This window comes from Cibotium barometz, chromosome 50 (genome assembly GCF_041138505.1).
Source record: "Cibotium barometz isolate CiBa-2024 chromosome 50, ASM4113850v1, whole genome shotgun sequence".
Taxonomy (NCBI): Eukaryota; Viridiplantae; Streptophyta; class Polypodiopsida; order Cyatheales; family Cibotiaceae; genus Cibotium; species Cibotium barometz.
Window position 1 is genome coordinate 43161109 of NC_141095.1, and position 18327 is coordinate 43179435.

At 52.1% G+C, this 18327-nt stretch overlaps 1 protein-coding gene across 4 annotated transcripts in view; it reads right to left on the reverse strand.

The window, feature by feature from the left end:
* LOC147610129 (phosphoenolpyruvate/phosphate translocator 1, chloroplastic-like) overlaps nucleotides 1-18054 on the reverse strand; it is a 59839-nt gene extending 41785 nt beyond the window's left edge. For all 4 annotated transcript variants that reach the window (XM_086786789.1, XM_086786788.1, XM_086786787.1 and 1 more), the window contains exon 1: nucleotides 17563-18054. In XM_086786789.1, the coding sequence (XP_086642915.1) occupies nucleotides 17563-17970 (408 nt within the window). In that variant the 5' untranslated portion in view covers nucleotides 17971-18054. The remainder of the gene's footprint in view (nucleotides 1-17562) is intronic.
* Nucleotides 18055-18327: the final 273 nt, after the last annotated feature.

The window sequence follows — 18327 nt, forward strand, 5'->3', positions numbered from 1 at the left end:
GACCGCTTCGACGGCCTCGGTACCAACTCCCAAGTGTGGTTCTTCTCGATGGCATCAAGTTCCACCTGCATGGCTTTCCTCCAAGTATCCTGTGAAAGGGCTTCCTTTACGGAAGTGGGCTCTTTATCCCGCATGATACGAGACATCAAAGCATAGTTCACCTGAAGAAGCTCCGCTATGTTGCTTTTATCTCGGACTCTATGGGATCTTCAAGAGCCGTCCTCTGTGGTCCACTCGGAGGGTGGCTCCGTGACACCTGACTCCCGAAGGGTGTCTAACAACCACCTAGGTACTCGAACAGATCGTGGAGCCTCCTGTGGTCGCGGGGGCTCTACTCCAGCTGCGGGCTCAACCTCCTGTGATGACTAAGGTGGACCAACTGGAATGATAGACTGGGAATCATCATCAGACGCCTCTGGATCTCCAAGAAGTGGCGGCTCCTCGACAGTGGATGCTGGAACATGCTCGTCAAAGACCACATCCCGGCTGACAACAATCTCGTTCCTATCTGGATCATACAACCTGTATCCCTTGGAAAGAGAGTTATACCCAACAAATACCAGCTTGCAGGACTTTGGAGTCAAGCTTCCCCCTCTGCTTCTTCAGAATATGTACATACGCGTCACTCCCAAAGACATGGAAGTGCGAGACATCGGGTTTCCTGCCAAAGTATGCCTCAAATGGAGTCATATGCGGTACTGAAGTCGTCGGAGATCGGTTAATGGTATGGACAGCCGTTGCCACAGCCTCACCCCAAAGTGGACGAGGAAGATCATGATGCTCCAGCATGGTCCTCGCCATCTCCACCACAGTCCTGTTCTTGCGTTCAACAACTCCATTCTCCAAAGGCGATCCGGTATTGGCCAGTTCCCTTTTTATGCCATGATCTGCACAAAATCTGAGAAATACAGTCGAGGAGAATTCACCTCCTTTATCAGCCCTAAGAGTCTTGACCTGAAATCCAGACTCTTTCTCCACCATCACATGCCAATCCTTGAACCGAGCAAAAGCCTGGTCCTTCTGGGAAAGAAAGTAGACCCACGTGAATCTGGTACAATCATCAACAAGCAGCATAAAGTAGAGAGATCCTCCCAAAGATGGTATCTGCTGAGGTCCACACAAGTCAGTGTGAATCAACTCCAATGGTTTCGAAGCCCGCCTGGAAGCCTGCTTCGGAAAGGATTCCCTGTGCTGCTTACCACGTATGCAAGAGCTGCAACGCCCTTGCCTACTACCAACATCTGGCAAGCCAACCACCATCTGGTCCCAGAAAGCTCGCCTCAATGCATCCACATTTAAGTGGCCAAAACGAAAGTGCCACAAATCTCCGACCTGAGAACCTGTCAATGTGGAGAGTGCAGAGAGCTTGTAGATACCATTCTCCACACCGCCTTCCCAAACAACCTGGCCAGTCTCACGGTCCCTTAGAGCAACTGAATGCTCCTCAAATTCCACCCGAAAGCCAGTCTTGCATACCTCATGCACTGACAGAAGATGAAAACCCAGAGCAGGGACATAAAGAACACGGGAAGCATGCTTGCCCCCCTTGCCGTCGGGAATAATCTCCATCCGGCCCTCACTATGTATCGGAATAGTGGAGTTATCGCCAATAAAGATGCGACATAACTGCCGTTTCAGATCCAGAAAGAAGTCACGGGATGGAGTCATGTGCCTGGAAGCACCACTGTCGAGAATCCATCCCCGAGTATCCTTCGCGGTGAAGCCAACTGCCTCCTCGCTCGAAGATGATGAAGCATCGGAGTCCACCATCTCTAACTGCACAAATGCCAGAGTCTTTGCAGCTGAGGCTGAGGAATCAGCACTCTTCCCTGCCCGCTTAGGGCACTTCCTCCAGTAGTGGCCTTTCTCGCCACAATCATTACAAGATCTTTTGACCTTCAGCTTCTCTCGTTCTGAATCAAGCTTCTTCTCAGAAGACTTCTCCGGTGAAGCCTTCCCTTTGCCCTTGTTGTTATTCCGGCCTTTCGACCGTTGGCCAGTTAAGGCCTCCGAACCTCCGCTGTGAGGAGGGTTCGTGAAACGTTCCTCCTAGTCCAAGACCATTGGCACAAGCTCCTCCCATGTATGGTGCTGAGCTGCCACTCGTAATCAACAAGGAATAGAAAGCAGAATACTGACCAGGCAAGTGGGACAGCAAAGAGATGGCCATGTCTTCAGATGATATCTCTTTCCCAGCTTGTAGGACTTCCTGCTGAAGGGCCTGCAGCTTGTTAATGTGTTCCCGCATCGTCGAAGACTTTGCAGGGTTCATAACCCGCATCTGCACTTCCAAGGAGATCCGTTTCATGGGTGATACCCTGTTATACAAAGAAGCCAAGTGCTCCCATATGTCTCTCGCCAGCGTCATGTGCTTCACATGATTGATCACTTGTGGTGTGCAGTTGAGGAAAATAAACGACCGGACCCTGGCATTGACACGACCCCACGTGTGTGCCTGTGCCTCGCGTTCCTTCCTCGTCGACAGTAACTCCCCTTCCTCTGCTTCCGGCCGTGGAACTCCAATGATGATAAAATTGACGATCCACTGGGAACGTGGGGAGAGTCGGAATCTTCACGTGCTTCTCAGCCATCTATAGTAAATCTGCCATCGCGGAGTGTAACCTGAAAGGGTGGGTGGGTGGGCAAAAAATCTGTAAACCTGCAAGTGGCTGTCCAGCACCTTAGCCCGCCTTCCTCTTGCACCTTCTCTTCCCGTACAGCCCAAAACAGTCCACCAATCAGCAGCCTAACGCTCCCCCTCTTGCTCAGAAAAACTCCCAAGATCTATCACGAGCCTAGGGCTCTAATACCATGTCAAAATATGTAGCGGAAATGATAACCAAACTTGGGTAGACAAGAGCAAGTAGACTGCAGAAAATAAACAGCACAAGAAACACAAAGAGATAGGTGTGTAAACTCTTCTCTATACACAAGATGCCGAGCGGCCAGCATAAAAGATGCCCATGACTGCATAAATGCAGTCGGCCAGCAACAGAATTGTCCACGACTGAGTGAATGCAGTCGGCCAGCAGTCCAGTAGCCCACGCATCACCTGTGTGCAGTCGGCCAGCCACCACAGGACTGCTGTTGGGACAATCGGCCAGCCCTGGAGTGCTCCTGCCACCCTCTGGCAACCCTCCCCAGCACTAGAAAAAATGGAAAAAATACGGGGAGTGTGGAAAAATGATAAAACACCTTATACAGGGTGGGCACACCCACAACAGAGGCCCTGGTGTATAAATGTAGACAGGAGATGACTTCTAACAGTGGACTCCACGATGTTTAAATATTTGGAAAGTACAAGCTTTGGGAATGGGGGATTATCCTAGAATACAAAGGACCACACTCCTAAAATTTAGGAGAGTTGCTATTTTTGGCCCCACTCCGATGGAAATTCTGTTCGCGTCATTACTTCTGGAATTGAGGAGATACCAAGAGTTGGCAAAGTGCCTATGACAGAATGTCTACCAGTTGGGATATTTTGAGAGTTAAAGTTTATAGAAGGACCCATCTCTTAGATTGGGACATGTGGCAAGAAAGTGGACCAAAGTGAGACAAGTGGCCTGACACTTGTTAGAAAGTGGATCAAAGTGAGACAAGTGGCCTCACACTTGTCACTTCAGCTATTGTGTGGCTCTCCACTTGTCATTGTAGCCTTCTCTTGCCATTTTAGCTCATGGGAGGCCCAAATCTATAAATTGGAGCCCTCTCTCTTCATTAATGGAGGCTCTCTTGCTGCACACTAGCCTCTACCACCGTTACAGGCTGCCCTAATGATGGCTACTCTCTTTCTCTCTCTCTTGAAGGCTGCCCATGAAGAATACCGGCTGTTGGGGACTGTTTTGGAGGCTTCCATCGTGAAGAAATACTGAAGCTCAATTGCATGAAGACCTGTGGTTTTTGGGGAAGAATCAGTACCCACACGGAGGTATATGGATTATGTTGTTGGCTCGGCATTTCTACAGCCTATCTTCCGGCTTGGTTGCCTCGTGTTGGGTTGTGTTATGGCATTTGTATATGGATAATCTGGCATCTCCCGTGGGGAGAGTAAGGCCCTCAAAGCTTGTACATGATATTATTCTCCTTGGGTAATAAAATACTCCAAGGGGGGGGTCGGCCCATTCCGACCTCTATGCGGTGTCACATGTGCAAGCTCCATTTTCAGCATTTTTTTTTTTCCGGAAAAAAGATCCTTCTATTAGTTAATGAGAAAACGCCATAAGGCTACAAAGCTCACCTCGCAAGGAGGGATAAAAAAACAGTGAACTCCTGAGCTCCACCCCCGTGGTGGCTGGCCGCTCTCTGGGGGGGGGGGCTACCTAATAGTACATGTGGGAGGTGAGAAAAGCCAAACTGGAGGCCTGTAGTGCCAAGTGACATCCTCGCCCCTCGCAGTGAGGAAAGGGCCAGGCTGCCAAGTGCGGAGGAAAGCCTTGTGGCGCCCTCTCATTCGGTCCGAGTCGCCCTGGAGTTTCCCCCAGTGTCCTCTCAAGGTATGAATGATGTCCACCCAGAGGGCCTGTATGACCTCCGCCGGTGGAGTCGCCTGGCGGTCAATGGCCTCCCTGCATCGGGCTCTCCAAATGTGCCAAGCCGTCATGCTGCTGATCAACTCCCATCTGTGCCCGACCCCCTCCTGAGGGACTGCCGAAGAGAAATCTGGCGTCGGAACCACCACCATCACCCTGTCAGAGACCTGGATGGTCGCACTGCCAGGGACGTCCTCATATCCAAGGGCCGGGCCGCTGTCTGTGGCCCAAGCCACCGCACCCCACGTCACCAGCATCTCACCTGGTGAGCCTGCAAAAACCATCCTGAGAGCGCGCTGCCAGACCTGCTGTGCCTGTGGGCAATCCCATAAGCAGTGCCGCTGCGACTCCTGTGCATGGCCGCACCGAGGGCAGCACCGAGGGTGACTGCCGAAAGCTAGCCAAGCCCCCACAGCCAGTCCTCTATGCGCTGTGAGCCAGAGAAACAGCGTCACCTTCCGGGGCCGGAAGCTGGCCCAAAGGCGCTGCCAGAAGTCCCTAAGAAAGGCAGGGGAGAGCCCCTGTCGCCGCCAATGCTCGGCCGCCGCCGGGGTGCTCGCTATCCTGTGTCTCTGAATCCGCCGCCCCAGCCTCGCTGTGTACTGAAAAAAGGGAATGCCTGGGCTGGTAGGGGCCAAGTAGGGATCTCGCCAAAACCACTCACCTGGATCCCACTGAAGGCGAATAAGAGGCCTGCTGTCCCAAGCCCATAATCTCCAAGAACAGTCCTCCCCTATCGAGGCCGGTGAGGGGTCTACATGCCACTGTCTCTGATGAAAGCCGACCACCCGCACCCTCTGAAGAATACATCCCTGGAACCCATCCAAATCTAGTCGTGTCCTCTGAAGCTGGCCACCCTCTCCCACCTCGAAAGTGAGTGGGGCGACTCTCTCCGCTGTGCCGCAGACCGCTAGAAGGATCTCATGCCGAGTAAAGACACCCATCCACTGTGGAGGTGGAGGGTCCTGTACTGGGGTCCGCCACTCCCGGGGGATGGCCGCCTCAATGTCCTGTCTCATCAACTCTCTGCCCCTCATCCCACTGAGTCTCCTCTCCTGAGCCTCTAGAGGCAGCTGCTGAAAACCTATCCAGTCGTCTAGGGACTGGGCTGGGCCAGAGTTCAGCGGGCCCCACGACACGTGAGACCGCGATCCAACCATATGGCCACTGGGGAGACGAATCAAGGGGTTCCAGATCAAAGGCTGCCTCAGGCGCTCCTCATCAGTGCCCGGGGGAGTCTGGAAGAGTGACGGCCTCAGATGCGACCAAGCCCTCAGAAGGCTAGCTGCAAAACGCTCCTCGAAGCCAAGGCCCACTCCTCTGGATCGCTGTTCTGTAAAGATCCACCTGATGCTGGGGGTCCAGGGGCCGCTAAGAGAAGGGGTGCGGCTGAGCATCCTGGAAACAAGAAACTCCTTCCACGGCTCAGCGCCTGGCAGGAGGCCACGAACTACCAGCTTGCCAAGCAATGCTCGGCTTTGGCAAATAGGATCAACAATGCCCAGGCCGCCTCTCTCCCTCGGCTGAGTGATCACCGCCCATGCCACCTTGGCCCTGGCGGGCCGCCCGTCGCCACCGGACCAAAGAAAGTTCCTGATGAGCCTCTGCACCTGGCCAATGCACGCCCGAGAGAAGGCCCAGCAAGAAGTGATGTACCACATAGTAGCAAGCAGAACCTGGTTGGCCACAACTACTCGGCCAGCCAGAGATAAACGAGCGGTACTCCAATACAGAAGCTTCTTCCGAATGCTCAGAAGAAGGGGGGCTATCTGCTGCTCCGGAGATATGTCAATGCCCACATAGCATCCCAAATAACGCACTGTAGTGCCGGGGGGCAGCCACTGAAAACCGTCAACTGGCCTCCAAGTCGGGGGGGGCATAGAGCTGACCCACAACCCACACGACTTGTGCCAGTTGATCAAAGCGCCCGAAGCTCTGCAAAACCTGTCCATGGCTAAGGCGAAGCGGCGGAGGTTCTCCTCACCCCCCTGAAGATAGACAGCAGTGTCATCCGCAAACTCCGAGTCTAGGAGCTCCTCCGAGGTGCGGATGGGAAGCTGGAGGCCCCGCAAACCTGTATCCTGTGCCGTCAAAAAAGTGCTCATGGCCTCCGCCACAAAAAGAAAAAGAAAGGGCGCCAAGGGGCACCCCTGCCGCACCGAGCGCGAGAGCTGGAACCTCTCTCCGCGCACGCCCTGTATCAGCACCTGGCTATGAGCCGATGTGTAGAGTGCAGAGACCCCAAGGATCCACTGAGGGGGGAAGCCCATCCTCTCCATAGTGCCTTCCAAGAAGGCCCAGTCCACCCGATCATATGCCTTCTCGAAGTCGAGAAGGAGCACTGCCAGATCCTCCTGTCGAAATCTAGCCAGAGCCGTAGCCTCCCAGAAAGAGAAAATGTTATCCAGAATGCTCCTGTCCTGGATGAAGCCTGTCTGCGTGGAGTGGATGATGTCCGGAAGGTGAGGCTGAAGCCGCCTGCTGATCGCCTTAGCTAGGACCTTGTAGGCCGTGCCTAGCAAGGTGATCGGTCGCCACTGTCTAATCTCCAGTCTGTCTCCTCCCTCTTTGGGGATCAAGTGGATCAACCCCTCTGCCATGCTGTCCGGCATGACTCCTGACTCCATAATCTCCTGGAATGCCACTCTGAAGCCCCTATGTAAGAGGCCCCAGTACCTCTGGAAGAAAGCCACCGAAAGACCGTCCTCTCCAGGGCATTTGCCCCGAGGTAATGCCTGAAGAGCCTCCTCCAGTTCCGTATCCGAGAAGGGGGAGAGAAGGGAGTGCTGCAAATGGGCCAGCACAACGGGTCTCGTGAAGCTCCAGACTGCCTCCCGAGCCTCTCTCACCCTGTCATCTGCTGGCTCAGCAGAGAGAAGATCCCTGTAAAAATCTGTGGCTATAGCCCGAACCCTGGGGGGATCCACCACAACCTGGCCATCAGCCTGCCGAAGACGCCTGAGACCCTCTTGTCTGAAGCGAGGCCCTGTCGCCTCAAAGAAATCTCGAGTCACTCTGTCTCCAGCCTGTGTCCAAAAAGACGCCCGAGCATGGAATCGGAACTCCACCCTCCTCTCCTCGATGGATCTGATCTCAGTGCGAGCTGACTCCATCTGCTCTGAGATCCAAGGGCTCGTAGGATCCCTCTCCTGGAGTCTCTGGAGGGACGCTAGACTCCTCCGTAGGCTCCTCTCCTGCTCTCTGAAGGCCTCCAGCCGGTCCAAGGCAGCCTGTCTGAGCATCTGGCTGATCTCCTGCAAGCCACTGGCAAGATCGCTGGCTGCCGATCCTCTCCTGAACTGTAGCTCCTGCCAGACCTGCTCAACTCTGATCGCAATCTCGGGCTCCTCTATGAGACAATCTGGAATCCGGACGCTCTGGCCCTGCTCTCCTCTCGTGGGGTCCTCGATCTGGAGAAGCACTGGAAAGTGGTCTGAAAACGAGGAGCCTGCAAGTATGCCCACTGTGCCACCTCTATCACAGGCCCACTCATCAATGTAAAACCTGTCGATGCGGGAAAGGTTAACTCCTGTGGCCCGTCTATCCGAGCGCGAGAAAGATAGACTCCCCTGCAACCTGCCAAACTCCGGGAGAGTCCACGGATCCTGCCCTCTCACCTGTAGCACTAGTTCCTCCCAGGCAGCGAGCTCCGGCCCATGAATGGTCTCCTGGCTACCCCCCATCCTGTCCTCTGCATCCTCCAGCATGTTGCAATCCCCTCCGAGGCACCAGTGGTCTGCCAAGGGGAGGGTCTGCCTAATGGTGCTCCAGAACTCGGCTCTCCCGGTCGCCCCATTAGGGGCGTAGAAGTTGAGGAAGCCAATGCGGTCTTCCCCAACCCGAAGGATGATCCACTGCGCACGACCCTGGACCAGAATGCCAGAGTCCACAACCTCGGATAGAAGCTGCTCGCTGACTGAGATGCATACTCCACCCTGGTTCCCCTGGGAGCCATATGCCGGTGACCAAAAAGTGTGACTCCTGCCTGGCAAGATCTTCCCGCAGGTGCGGGTACGCCCGGCAGAAAGGTGGTGCTCCTGGATGAAAAGGATATCTATGGGTCCTCCAACGAGAGCCCTCTGGATCTCCTGACGAAGTCTGCCCCGACCAATGTAGCAGCGATGTCCACCGAGACCCTGGATGTTCCATGAGAGGATCCTCATGGCTGAGCTATGGCAAGTGAAGCAGCCTCCACTGGCTCACCCCTCTCAGCCGGCCCGGATGATCTGCCCTCCACTCTGTGAGTCTTGGGCGCCGGCTTGGAGGGAGAATAATCACTGTCTGTCCGGGTGCGGAGTCTCTCCAAAAAGAGGGTGACTTGTCTCTGTGTCCAGCCCCACTCCGCCTTCGCCCTGTCCAGGGCATAGGCGTGAGACCAATCCTCTGCATATATGTATCTAAAGGTAGGCTGCACCCTCGGGGCGGCATGGAGGAGAATCAGAAGCACCGCCTCAACTGAGGTGTGGACCGGATCCGCCCGCCAGTCTCCTATACCAAACAAGCTCATGCGGGCTGAGTGTAATCGGGTCTGCAATAGGTCCGTGAGCCCCAAGTCACTGAAGTGGTGGGAAAACTCCAGTATCTGATCACGCAAAACTTCCTCTACAGAGTTGCAATCCCAAGCTGTGTCTGGGGCAACACTGAGAGGAAAGGAGAAAGCCACCATGCTGCTCACCACAGAGGGAGAACGAGAGGGATGGCACACCACGCAAACTCGCAAGGGCGCGACCAGTGTCTCGAAAGGGCCAGCATCCAGCTGGAGGCACCTGAAAAAACCGTAATCCACTGGTAGCCCCATCACTCGCGGGGGCCCCCCAGGGGAGGCTGGAGAGAACTCTGTGGCGGGCGAAGCAAGGATCGCCATCTCCACCGGCCCGGAGTGGCGGTGGAACAGCCGCTGGACTGAGCTCTGGCCTACCCAGCTGCGCTGCCCCGGGGCAGTGGGTGGTCTGGCGAAGTATCCTGGAGAGGCCGAGGGAGGGATGGGGGCTCGCGGCGAGGAGGGGGGAGAGCGAGGAGAGGATGGAGAGGCATCTGCCAGAGGATAGGTGTCAAGGGGGGCCGCCGGGGGAGGAGGGAGGGGGGGGGCTGGGGGGGGGAGAGGGGAGGGTGGAAGGAGTGCTCTCCGGGTGGGGGGAAGGGGAGCCGGGGGGCGAAGAGTGCGGCCCGGGATCCTCAGGAATCTGCTCCAAGGAGGGGGCGGGGCGGGAGCGGGGTCTCCACGTGGGAGGCTCCACCAGCGGCCTCAACGGGCACTGAGTCTGAATCCTCGTCCATCGGGGTGGGACCTGCTGGCCGCCTAACCCTGACAGGAGCATAAGTGCGGGTAGGTGCCTGTACGCCACCCGGAGTCGCCTGCCCGCCAACCTGTGCTGCCTGCTGGCGTCTGCGACGGTCCCTGCGGGCCGGGCGTTTCCGCCCGGCGAACCTCCTGCCATCCGCCAGCCTCCTGGGACTGCGCGGCATCCTCCGCCGGGGCCTGCTCGTCAGATGATGGCGCCTGCTGTGGCGAGCCAGGGATGTCCGATCTCTGAAGTGGATGGCCGCCCCTCGGGACTCCTGCAGGGGGTCCAGAGGCGGCATAGCGTGAAGGATGAGTCCCCTTGCGGGGACAAGCGCGTGCGAGATGGCCCATCTCCCGACATGTGTAACACTGGCCGGGGAGGCCCGAATACTCCACGCGCTGTATCATATGACCTCCAGAAAGACAAGGGAGAAGGATCGTCTTCGGGAGGGACTCCGGTGACGGAACCACAACCCGAATGGCCGGGAGTCCTGCTGCCCGAGCAATCACTGAAGCCGCTGTCTGAGGCGTCTCCACCACCTGCCCGAACGCCTTGCCAATGGATGACAAGAGGGGCAAGTACTCCCTACGGAGTCCAGGAAAGCAGATAGTGACGGGGAAACCTGTCGCGCCTGCTAGCGGGTCAGAAGCGGGGTCGAAACCATGAGTCCATCGCGCCAGGAACGCCCGGGATGAGCGGAGGGCAATGGGGCTCCGAGCCAGCACCATCTGAGCTGCCTGTGGGGACTCGAAATCCACCTGGTAGTAGCCACGTCCCAAAAAATCTACGCTGACGATCTTGGCGGGCACGCCAACAAGGCTGCCTTGCAGAAGGTCGCGAAGCTCTCTCCGCATCGGACGGCTACCCACTATCTTGCAGACCAAGGAGGAGGCCTCGAGAGCGGAAACTGTGGAAACAAACAACTGAAGATCTTCAGCTGTGAACTCCAGACGGAGACCGGAATCGGCAGGGTTAGTCGGAGCGGCTTCCATGGAGTCCTCCAAAGGGGAAAAGCCAGAAACCGGGGTCACCAACGGGAGGGACACAGCCCTGCGAGGAAAAAAGGAGGCGGAGGGCTACAGGATAGCGGGAGCGGGGCGGGGGGGGGGGGGGGGGGGGGCTATGGCGGGGAGAGAAGAGAGGCGGAAGGGAGGAGAGAGACGGCGGAGGGGCGAGAGGAGGGGGAGAAGGAAGGGAGGAGAGAGAAGGCGGAGGGGGGAGACGGAAGGGAGGAGAGAGAAGGCGGAGGGGGGAGAGGAGGCGGGGGAGAGAAGAGAGGCGGGGGAGAAGGAGGCGAAGGGGGTTAGAGAAGCGGAGGAAAAGATGACGGGGGAAGGAAGCAAGCGGCGGGGGGAATGGCTGGGCCGGCAGCGTGGAAGGTGGCGAAGGAAGAGAAGGCGGGGGGAAAGAAGGCGGAAACGAGGAGGGAGGCGGGGGAGTGAAGGCGGGGGAGGACGTGAGGCAGAAGGCGGGGGAGAGAAGGCGCAATGCAGGCGGACTGGCGGGGGGGGAGAGGGGGGCGCGATGGCGAGAAGCAGCGGGGGGGGGGGAGAAGCGGAGCTCGCAGGCGATTCACAGCAGTTGCTTTTCGGGTCGTCCCCATTTTCAGCATTTGTGCATGTTTTGTCTAGCTTTTATGGATAATCTGGCATCTCCCGTGGGGAGAGTAAGGCCCTCAAAGCTTGTACATGATATTATTCTCCTTGGGTAATAAAATACTCCAAGGGGGGGTCGGCCCATTCCAAACTCTATGCGGTGTCACATATGCAAGCTCCATTTTCAGCATTTGTGGATGTTTGGTCTAGCTTTTATGTTTTATGCAAAGTGATGATGGAAATGTGTTAAGGCTATGGTCATGTTGAAAAGTTTTAATATGGATTGATGGTATCAACAAGTGTGTCAAAGGCCCTAGTCCCCCGGGCACCCGCCGCGAGTTTCAGCTTTCACCACTCGGGACGGCAACCCTCTCTGCTCCTTTCCATCTCATAGGAAAAAAAAACTTGTGTTGTATGCTCCTGATTCACTCAGGTCACACTATAGCCATGCCTTCTAATGATCAAGACCTTCAAGCTCCTTACATCACGGTAGACCCGGCTGAAAACCCTAGAGGAGTTGTGGAGATAAGATATTGTCTCTTCGGCAACACCTCAAACCTAATTGTCACCATTCTCTCCAAAGTATCCACATTATGCAAAACATGGAGAGGCTTCATGAAACTTGGAAATGATGGACATGTGCATGACAAAAGTACGACACGCTTGAGAAAAGGAGCTCAGAGGCTGACCAAGCAACAGGCTCAAAATAGAGCATCAAATTCGCGCAGAGCAAGCTTCAGCTGAGGAAAAAGCGTACCATATCAAGAGGATCCATTGCCACACACTATTTCCATGCACCTAGAAAGGTGGCTTTCACCAAATTCTGTAGTTCTTTTGCTTTAGCTCTACTTTGTATTGCTTTTTGGATCCACACTCGTAAAACTCAAGAAAAGTAGACTCGACAATGATCGCCTCAAAGAGTCTCCGTTTTGAATGCAATATCTCCAATGATGTTTCATGTATGTTGCTCAAGTGACATACCCTCGGGCTTCAAAACAATCGCATGCATTGAAAAGCACCTCATACTCTTGCTCTTTGAGATGATAAGTCTCTTACCTAATGTCAGGGGGGGCAATCTTGCTCTCCTATGAGAACAAGCCTATACCGTGCTCTTAAAAAGACAAGGTTACCTTACTATTCTTGCAAAGACAAAGTCTTGTCTTGTCTTGTCTTTTTGCAATGACAAGTCTGCTCCCCTGCTCTCCTATAAGAATGAGACTATCTTGCCCTCCTATGAAGACAAGCCTACCTTGCTCTTCTTGGAAAGAAGAACCCTTATCTTGCCCTTATCCAAAGCATGAGCCATGAGAGAATGGTTGAAGGCAGCATGCAGAAGCAGAGGAGAGACTTGGAGCAGCCAGCAATGATCCAACACTCAAGCAAGATGATGAATGAATTAAGTGGCAAAAAGCTTGTTTTTATAATACAACACAAATAGGCAAGTCGGCTAGTAGAAGAAACCCACGATTGGTGAAAATACAGACAACTGGGTAAAAGTGCCTAAAAATGTGGGGAAAAATACCCACGACTAAGTAAAATACATCAGAAGGAAAATTCCATCGAGATTCTGATAGACCTCCATACAAAGAAAGTAGTGGAGAAGTCCTAAATCAGTCATCTCAAAAGTGAGAGCTAAATCTTACCGGTGATGTTCAATCTTCACAAGATGAGAGCCAATGATCAACAAATCATCAACATATAAGACGATCAAACAAATCAAAGCATCCTCAGTAAAGACATAGAGATTGTTGTCTGCAAAGCATCTCTGGGTGCCAAGGGAAAGAAAAAATGAATCAATCTATCATACCATGCCTTGGGTGCCTGTTTCAAACCATAGAGGGCTTTGTGCAATCTGTACACCTTACCCTCATGTCCAAGAACCTGGAAACTTGGCGGCTGTTCAACATAGACCTCCTCATGCAAGTTGCCATTGAGAAAGGCAAACTTGACATCCATATGATTAATCGTCCAGTGAGGATGAGCACACATAGTAAGAACTATATACCTAGATGAATCCAAGAACACAGAGTAAGAACTATCCGCATAATGGTGTATCTGGCGGTAGGGGCAAAAGTTTCCTCATAATCAATAACCTCAATCTAAGAATACCCCTTTGCAACCAATTTGGCTTTGTGTTTATCCAGAGAACCATCAACATGAACTTGGTTTTAAAGACCCACTTGACCCCAATAACCTGCCTATGCAAAGGCCGGCCCACAAGCTCCCATGTGTACCATTCCTTTCAATGTAATCAATCTCAGTCTCCATGGCTGCTTGCTGCTCAAGAAGAGCAAAAGCATCTTCAGCTGTCGTAGGCTCATATGATTGCACCACTTTACTCATCAAGGTGAGGTTACAAGAATGGCAAAGCTGTTGTAATCTCTGTGGCCGTGTCAAAGGTGCTGCTGAGGAGTCAACAAGGTGATGAAGATCAACATTTGAGAGATGAGAGTCACGAACACTGGCTTCCAGCCATCAGGAAGCCTCAGGACAATCCTCCGTTGCACACACGGAGGAGGATTAGGAGAAGTTGAGGGCGGAGAAACTTGGGTTGGACAAGCTGAGGGGAGTGGGGGTGCCGGGAAAGAAGAGGAAGAAGCAGGAGGATGAGTGACCTCTATATGATATGCTCAGGGTAAGACCGAGAATCATCGGACGAGGGTTCAACAAAGTGAACATCGTGGGAAATCACTAAGGACTTCTTCTCCTTGTGGGAGAACGGTTGCTGATGTAGACAACATTGGTCACAGCTTCTCTCCAAAAAAAGGGAGGAAGATCGGAAGAAGAAAGCATGGTACGAGCCATCTCCTGAACAGTCCTATTTTTGCATTCAACAACACCATTGTGCTGTGGAGTGCCAGGTGTGGAGAACCAACGGGCAATAGCTTTCTGTGAACAAAAGTTGTGGAAGGCTTTGGAGATGAATTCTCCTAACGGACTTGTTGAACCTTCTGTGTAGTCGCATTCTCGATCAGAGCCACCCACTCTTGAAAGTGGGAGAAAGCGTGAGATTTTTCCGCCAAGAGATACACCCAAACTTTACGTGAGAAATCATCAATAATAAGCATGAAGTACCTGGCACCATTCTGGGTAGTAGTCCGCATGGGATCATCAATAATAAGCATGAAGTACCTAGCACCATCCTGGGTAGTAGTCCGCATGGGACTGCACAAGTCCATATGTATAAACTTCAAGATGTGAGAAGCCCGATGAGTAGCCTCATGAGAGAAAGACTCTTTGTGTTGCTTACCATGCAAACAAGCCACACAAGAGCCACACAAGTGGAGTGGGAGGGTTTCAGTTGTGGAACTTGGTGGAAGAGGAACTCTGGGATTGGTTGGTAGACGGAGAGGTTTGGTTGGTGGGTTTCTTTGCAAAACCACCTTCTCTCTTCTTCTTGTAATAGTCAGGCTAAATGTGACCATTGTGACCACAATAATGGCAAGTCATATATATCCTAATGAGTAGGATTGTTAGCAGGTTTAGAGTCAACTTTGGTGTTGGTGGAACCCTTAGACTGCCATTCGCCTTTGCCCTTGACCTGAAGAAGGGGTCTCAAAAGCACCCTGGCTTGTTTTCTTCCTCGTAGCTCTATCCTAAAGCATGCCAACAACAGTATGCATATTGGGAGTAGAGGGAAGAAGTGAAATAGTATCACAGAAAGATGAGGAAGTTTGGGACAACTTGGCGAGGAGTCGATGAACAAGGGCTTCATAAGTAGCCTTGCTCCCCAAAGAGACCAACTGCTTCTGGATGGTAACAAACTCCGTGATGGGATCCATGATGTTGGCAATATCGGAGATCTTCAAATTGGCAAGTTGATTCTCCAAGCAACACATGCTCCAAAAACCCGACCAAGGGAGACATATATGAGAAGATGCCACCACACCCTATATATGGCTCTTTGACTTCCCATGCTCTTGCATATGGGATGATCCACCACTTCCAATCATGCGACAACCCAAGAGTAGCTATGCAAATTGCCACCTCTAACACTACCACAAGTCCAAAGTTGGGAAGAAATACACAAAATACAAAATTTGCGTTTTGCCCCTCTTCAGGGAGGGACGGCTAAAAAAGAAAAAAGAAAATGTTGGCTGATAGTCCTCTTGTAGGGTGTAGAAGCAAGGGCCTGAGAACCTCATCGCTTTGATACCATGAGAGAATGATTGAAGGCAACAAGCCGAAGCAAAGGAGAGACTTGGGGCAGCAAGCAGAGGCAGAGGAGAGACTTGGAGCAGCAAGATGATGAATGATCCAACACTTTAGCAAGATGATGAATGAATTAAATGGCAAAAAGCATGTTCTTATATAAAACACAAATAGCCAAGTTGGCTAGTAGAAGAAACCCACGACTGAGTAAAATACCTACGATTGGGGAAAGTGCCTAAAAATGTGGGAAAAATACCCACCACTGAGTAAAATACATCAACTAAATATGTTGCATAAGTGGAGCAATAAATGGGATAAATGTTGAAACTGAACACGGTCCAACAAGACAATCTTGCTATACCACAAGAAGCAAGCCCCATAACTTCTTCCCGTCTTGCGAGGCTTGAGCCAATCTTACTCTTATGTGAAGCAAAACCTCAAATCTTCTTGCCCTCATGAAAGGAACAAGCCAATCTTGTTCTCACCTTGAAAATGCAAGCCTTCATCTTGTCCTTAACTTAGTGATGCACCTTTATCTTGCACTCAGTTCAAGAATGCAAGACGTTATCATGACTTCTATCACCAGCTAACTTTCTCCCACCATGAAATAAAAGATTTGTTGATAAACGTTTGCACGTGATCTATGTCATGTTTGCATGATTGCATGGGACATAGATGTGAGTGTGACTTGTTTTTGCTTGTGAACGTTGCCTGATTTTATGCATATGAATGTCTAAAAGGACACCTGTTTGATTGTGCAACTAACCTTATAATTCAGCCTGTGCAAGAAAGATTCGGTCTTGTATGTAGGCCCCAAAGGCTCGAGTCCAAAGTCCAAAGGCCCAAAACATGGGAGGCCATTTGGGCACCCAAATGCTGACATCCCCCCCGGATTCTAAACAATTACCCACAACTGAAATGCCAGGTAAACGACCAGAAGCTGCGGGTAATCTTTGCAGTAGTGAGTGTAGCCCATGTATCTCCACGATCCTCACCCCCTAGCCATCTGACCTCACATACTCAGACCCAACTGCACATTCAACAAACCCCCTTGCATATACAACAAACCCAAACCGATTTGTTGACAGTTTCCTTCTTCCCGAGTCTATGGGCAACCTTTTAAAAGCCACATTGCTTTCACATGTTGCTGCCATTGACTCTGTCCCCATCAACCTAGCCTGTCCACTCATTACCAAAAGATACCGTTTCCATGCCTGTCATTCACAGCTTCATCGATAAACCACGTATATGACAGCACTCTTGTATTTCCTTGACAAGGCTAACACGGAATTGCAATCAATGCTCTCATTCTTCAAGTTAAAAAAGACCAGTATAGCATCCAAGAATATTTCTCAATATTTCGTACAATGTCTTGTTAAGAGGAGGCCAATAGCATAGGCTAACCGGAATGGTGCCACACAAGAACCAAAAACGGTCCCTACTTGGTCTCCTCAACCACTGCTACCCAAATCAGTATGGTAGCTGCTCTTCTTTAAAGTGGCATACACCATGGCCTCTTAAACTATACTATCAACTGCTTGAAGCCTGAAAACATATATATGAGCTAACACTCTCAAGGCTATGCCCATGCAATTGTAATTGGTGAAAATTTGAAGAGATCTCTCTTAATTTATACACCTTCGGCCAGATATCCCAAAAGCTACTACCTAGCCGGTGCCTGATTCAACTCGATATCAACACCTTTCTGCATATACTCCTCCCAACCCAATTCAACATCAGCGCATTCCTGTATATGCCCCCCTGTCCTCATTCTTTGGTTGACCCCTTATGCAACGTGGGACTAAGAAACCGTATATAGCCTGGAAAGCTACTTCATTCTCAAAAAACCGAAGGAATATACCAGGAAAACAATGATTCAAACAGTACATGCGATGCAAAAAACCTTCACCGTAACAGGCCCTTGTGTTAGCCTGATCTGTCTGAACTAGCAGCAGTCAACTCAGAACGTTGCACCGAGAAAAGATTGAAGAGTCGGCTTACCTGCTTATTGTAGATGTTGAAGTAGATGTTAAATAGATACCACAGGCCGAACAACGAGCCAAGCAGGAGCGTTTTCCCCGTCTCGTTTTCCGAAGGCAGCGGAAGGCTGGCCGGATCTGCTGCGCCATCGCTGGCTGCAGCAGCGGCCTTCACAAGGGGGGTGCCCCTCTTTGGCTCGGAGAAGCCATTCCTTGCATTAGCGAGTTCGTGGGGAAGCCGGAGCAGCGAGGATTGGCGCAACGGGCTGCCATGAGGGAGCGACTGACAGAGGTTGCGGGAAGGAGAGAGGGCGAGCAATGTGCGGGCGGACGGCCGCCGGATAATATTTTCGGACGACAGCCCGAACAGCTGAAGCTGAGGAGGAAGGAACGTGGACTTGTGGTGCGCGGCGACGCTATCCTTCATCATCCCTTCCGCACACAGCAGGCAGAGCTAGCGCTAGGTGAAGAGAGAGGGCTGCGATAGTAACGCTGGCGATATATGCAGCAAGTGGACCCACGGGTTTCCGGAATGCATATTCTCCTCCAGAGTCCATACATCATAATTAGATTATTATTATTAATCGATCCAAGGTAGTATCACATCATCTCTATATTTCTCTATTCTCTATCATGTCTCCTCTTATTCTCTTCTTTTTCTTCTCTATATAAATTATAAATTAACAGTTTCACGAAACTGCCACGTGGCAAGAATTTGGAATTTCAGGAAGCAATTTGGAGGTTGGAGGAGGGATAAGTTTTTATTACTCCAGGAATTTTAAAAATA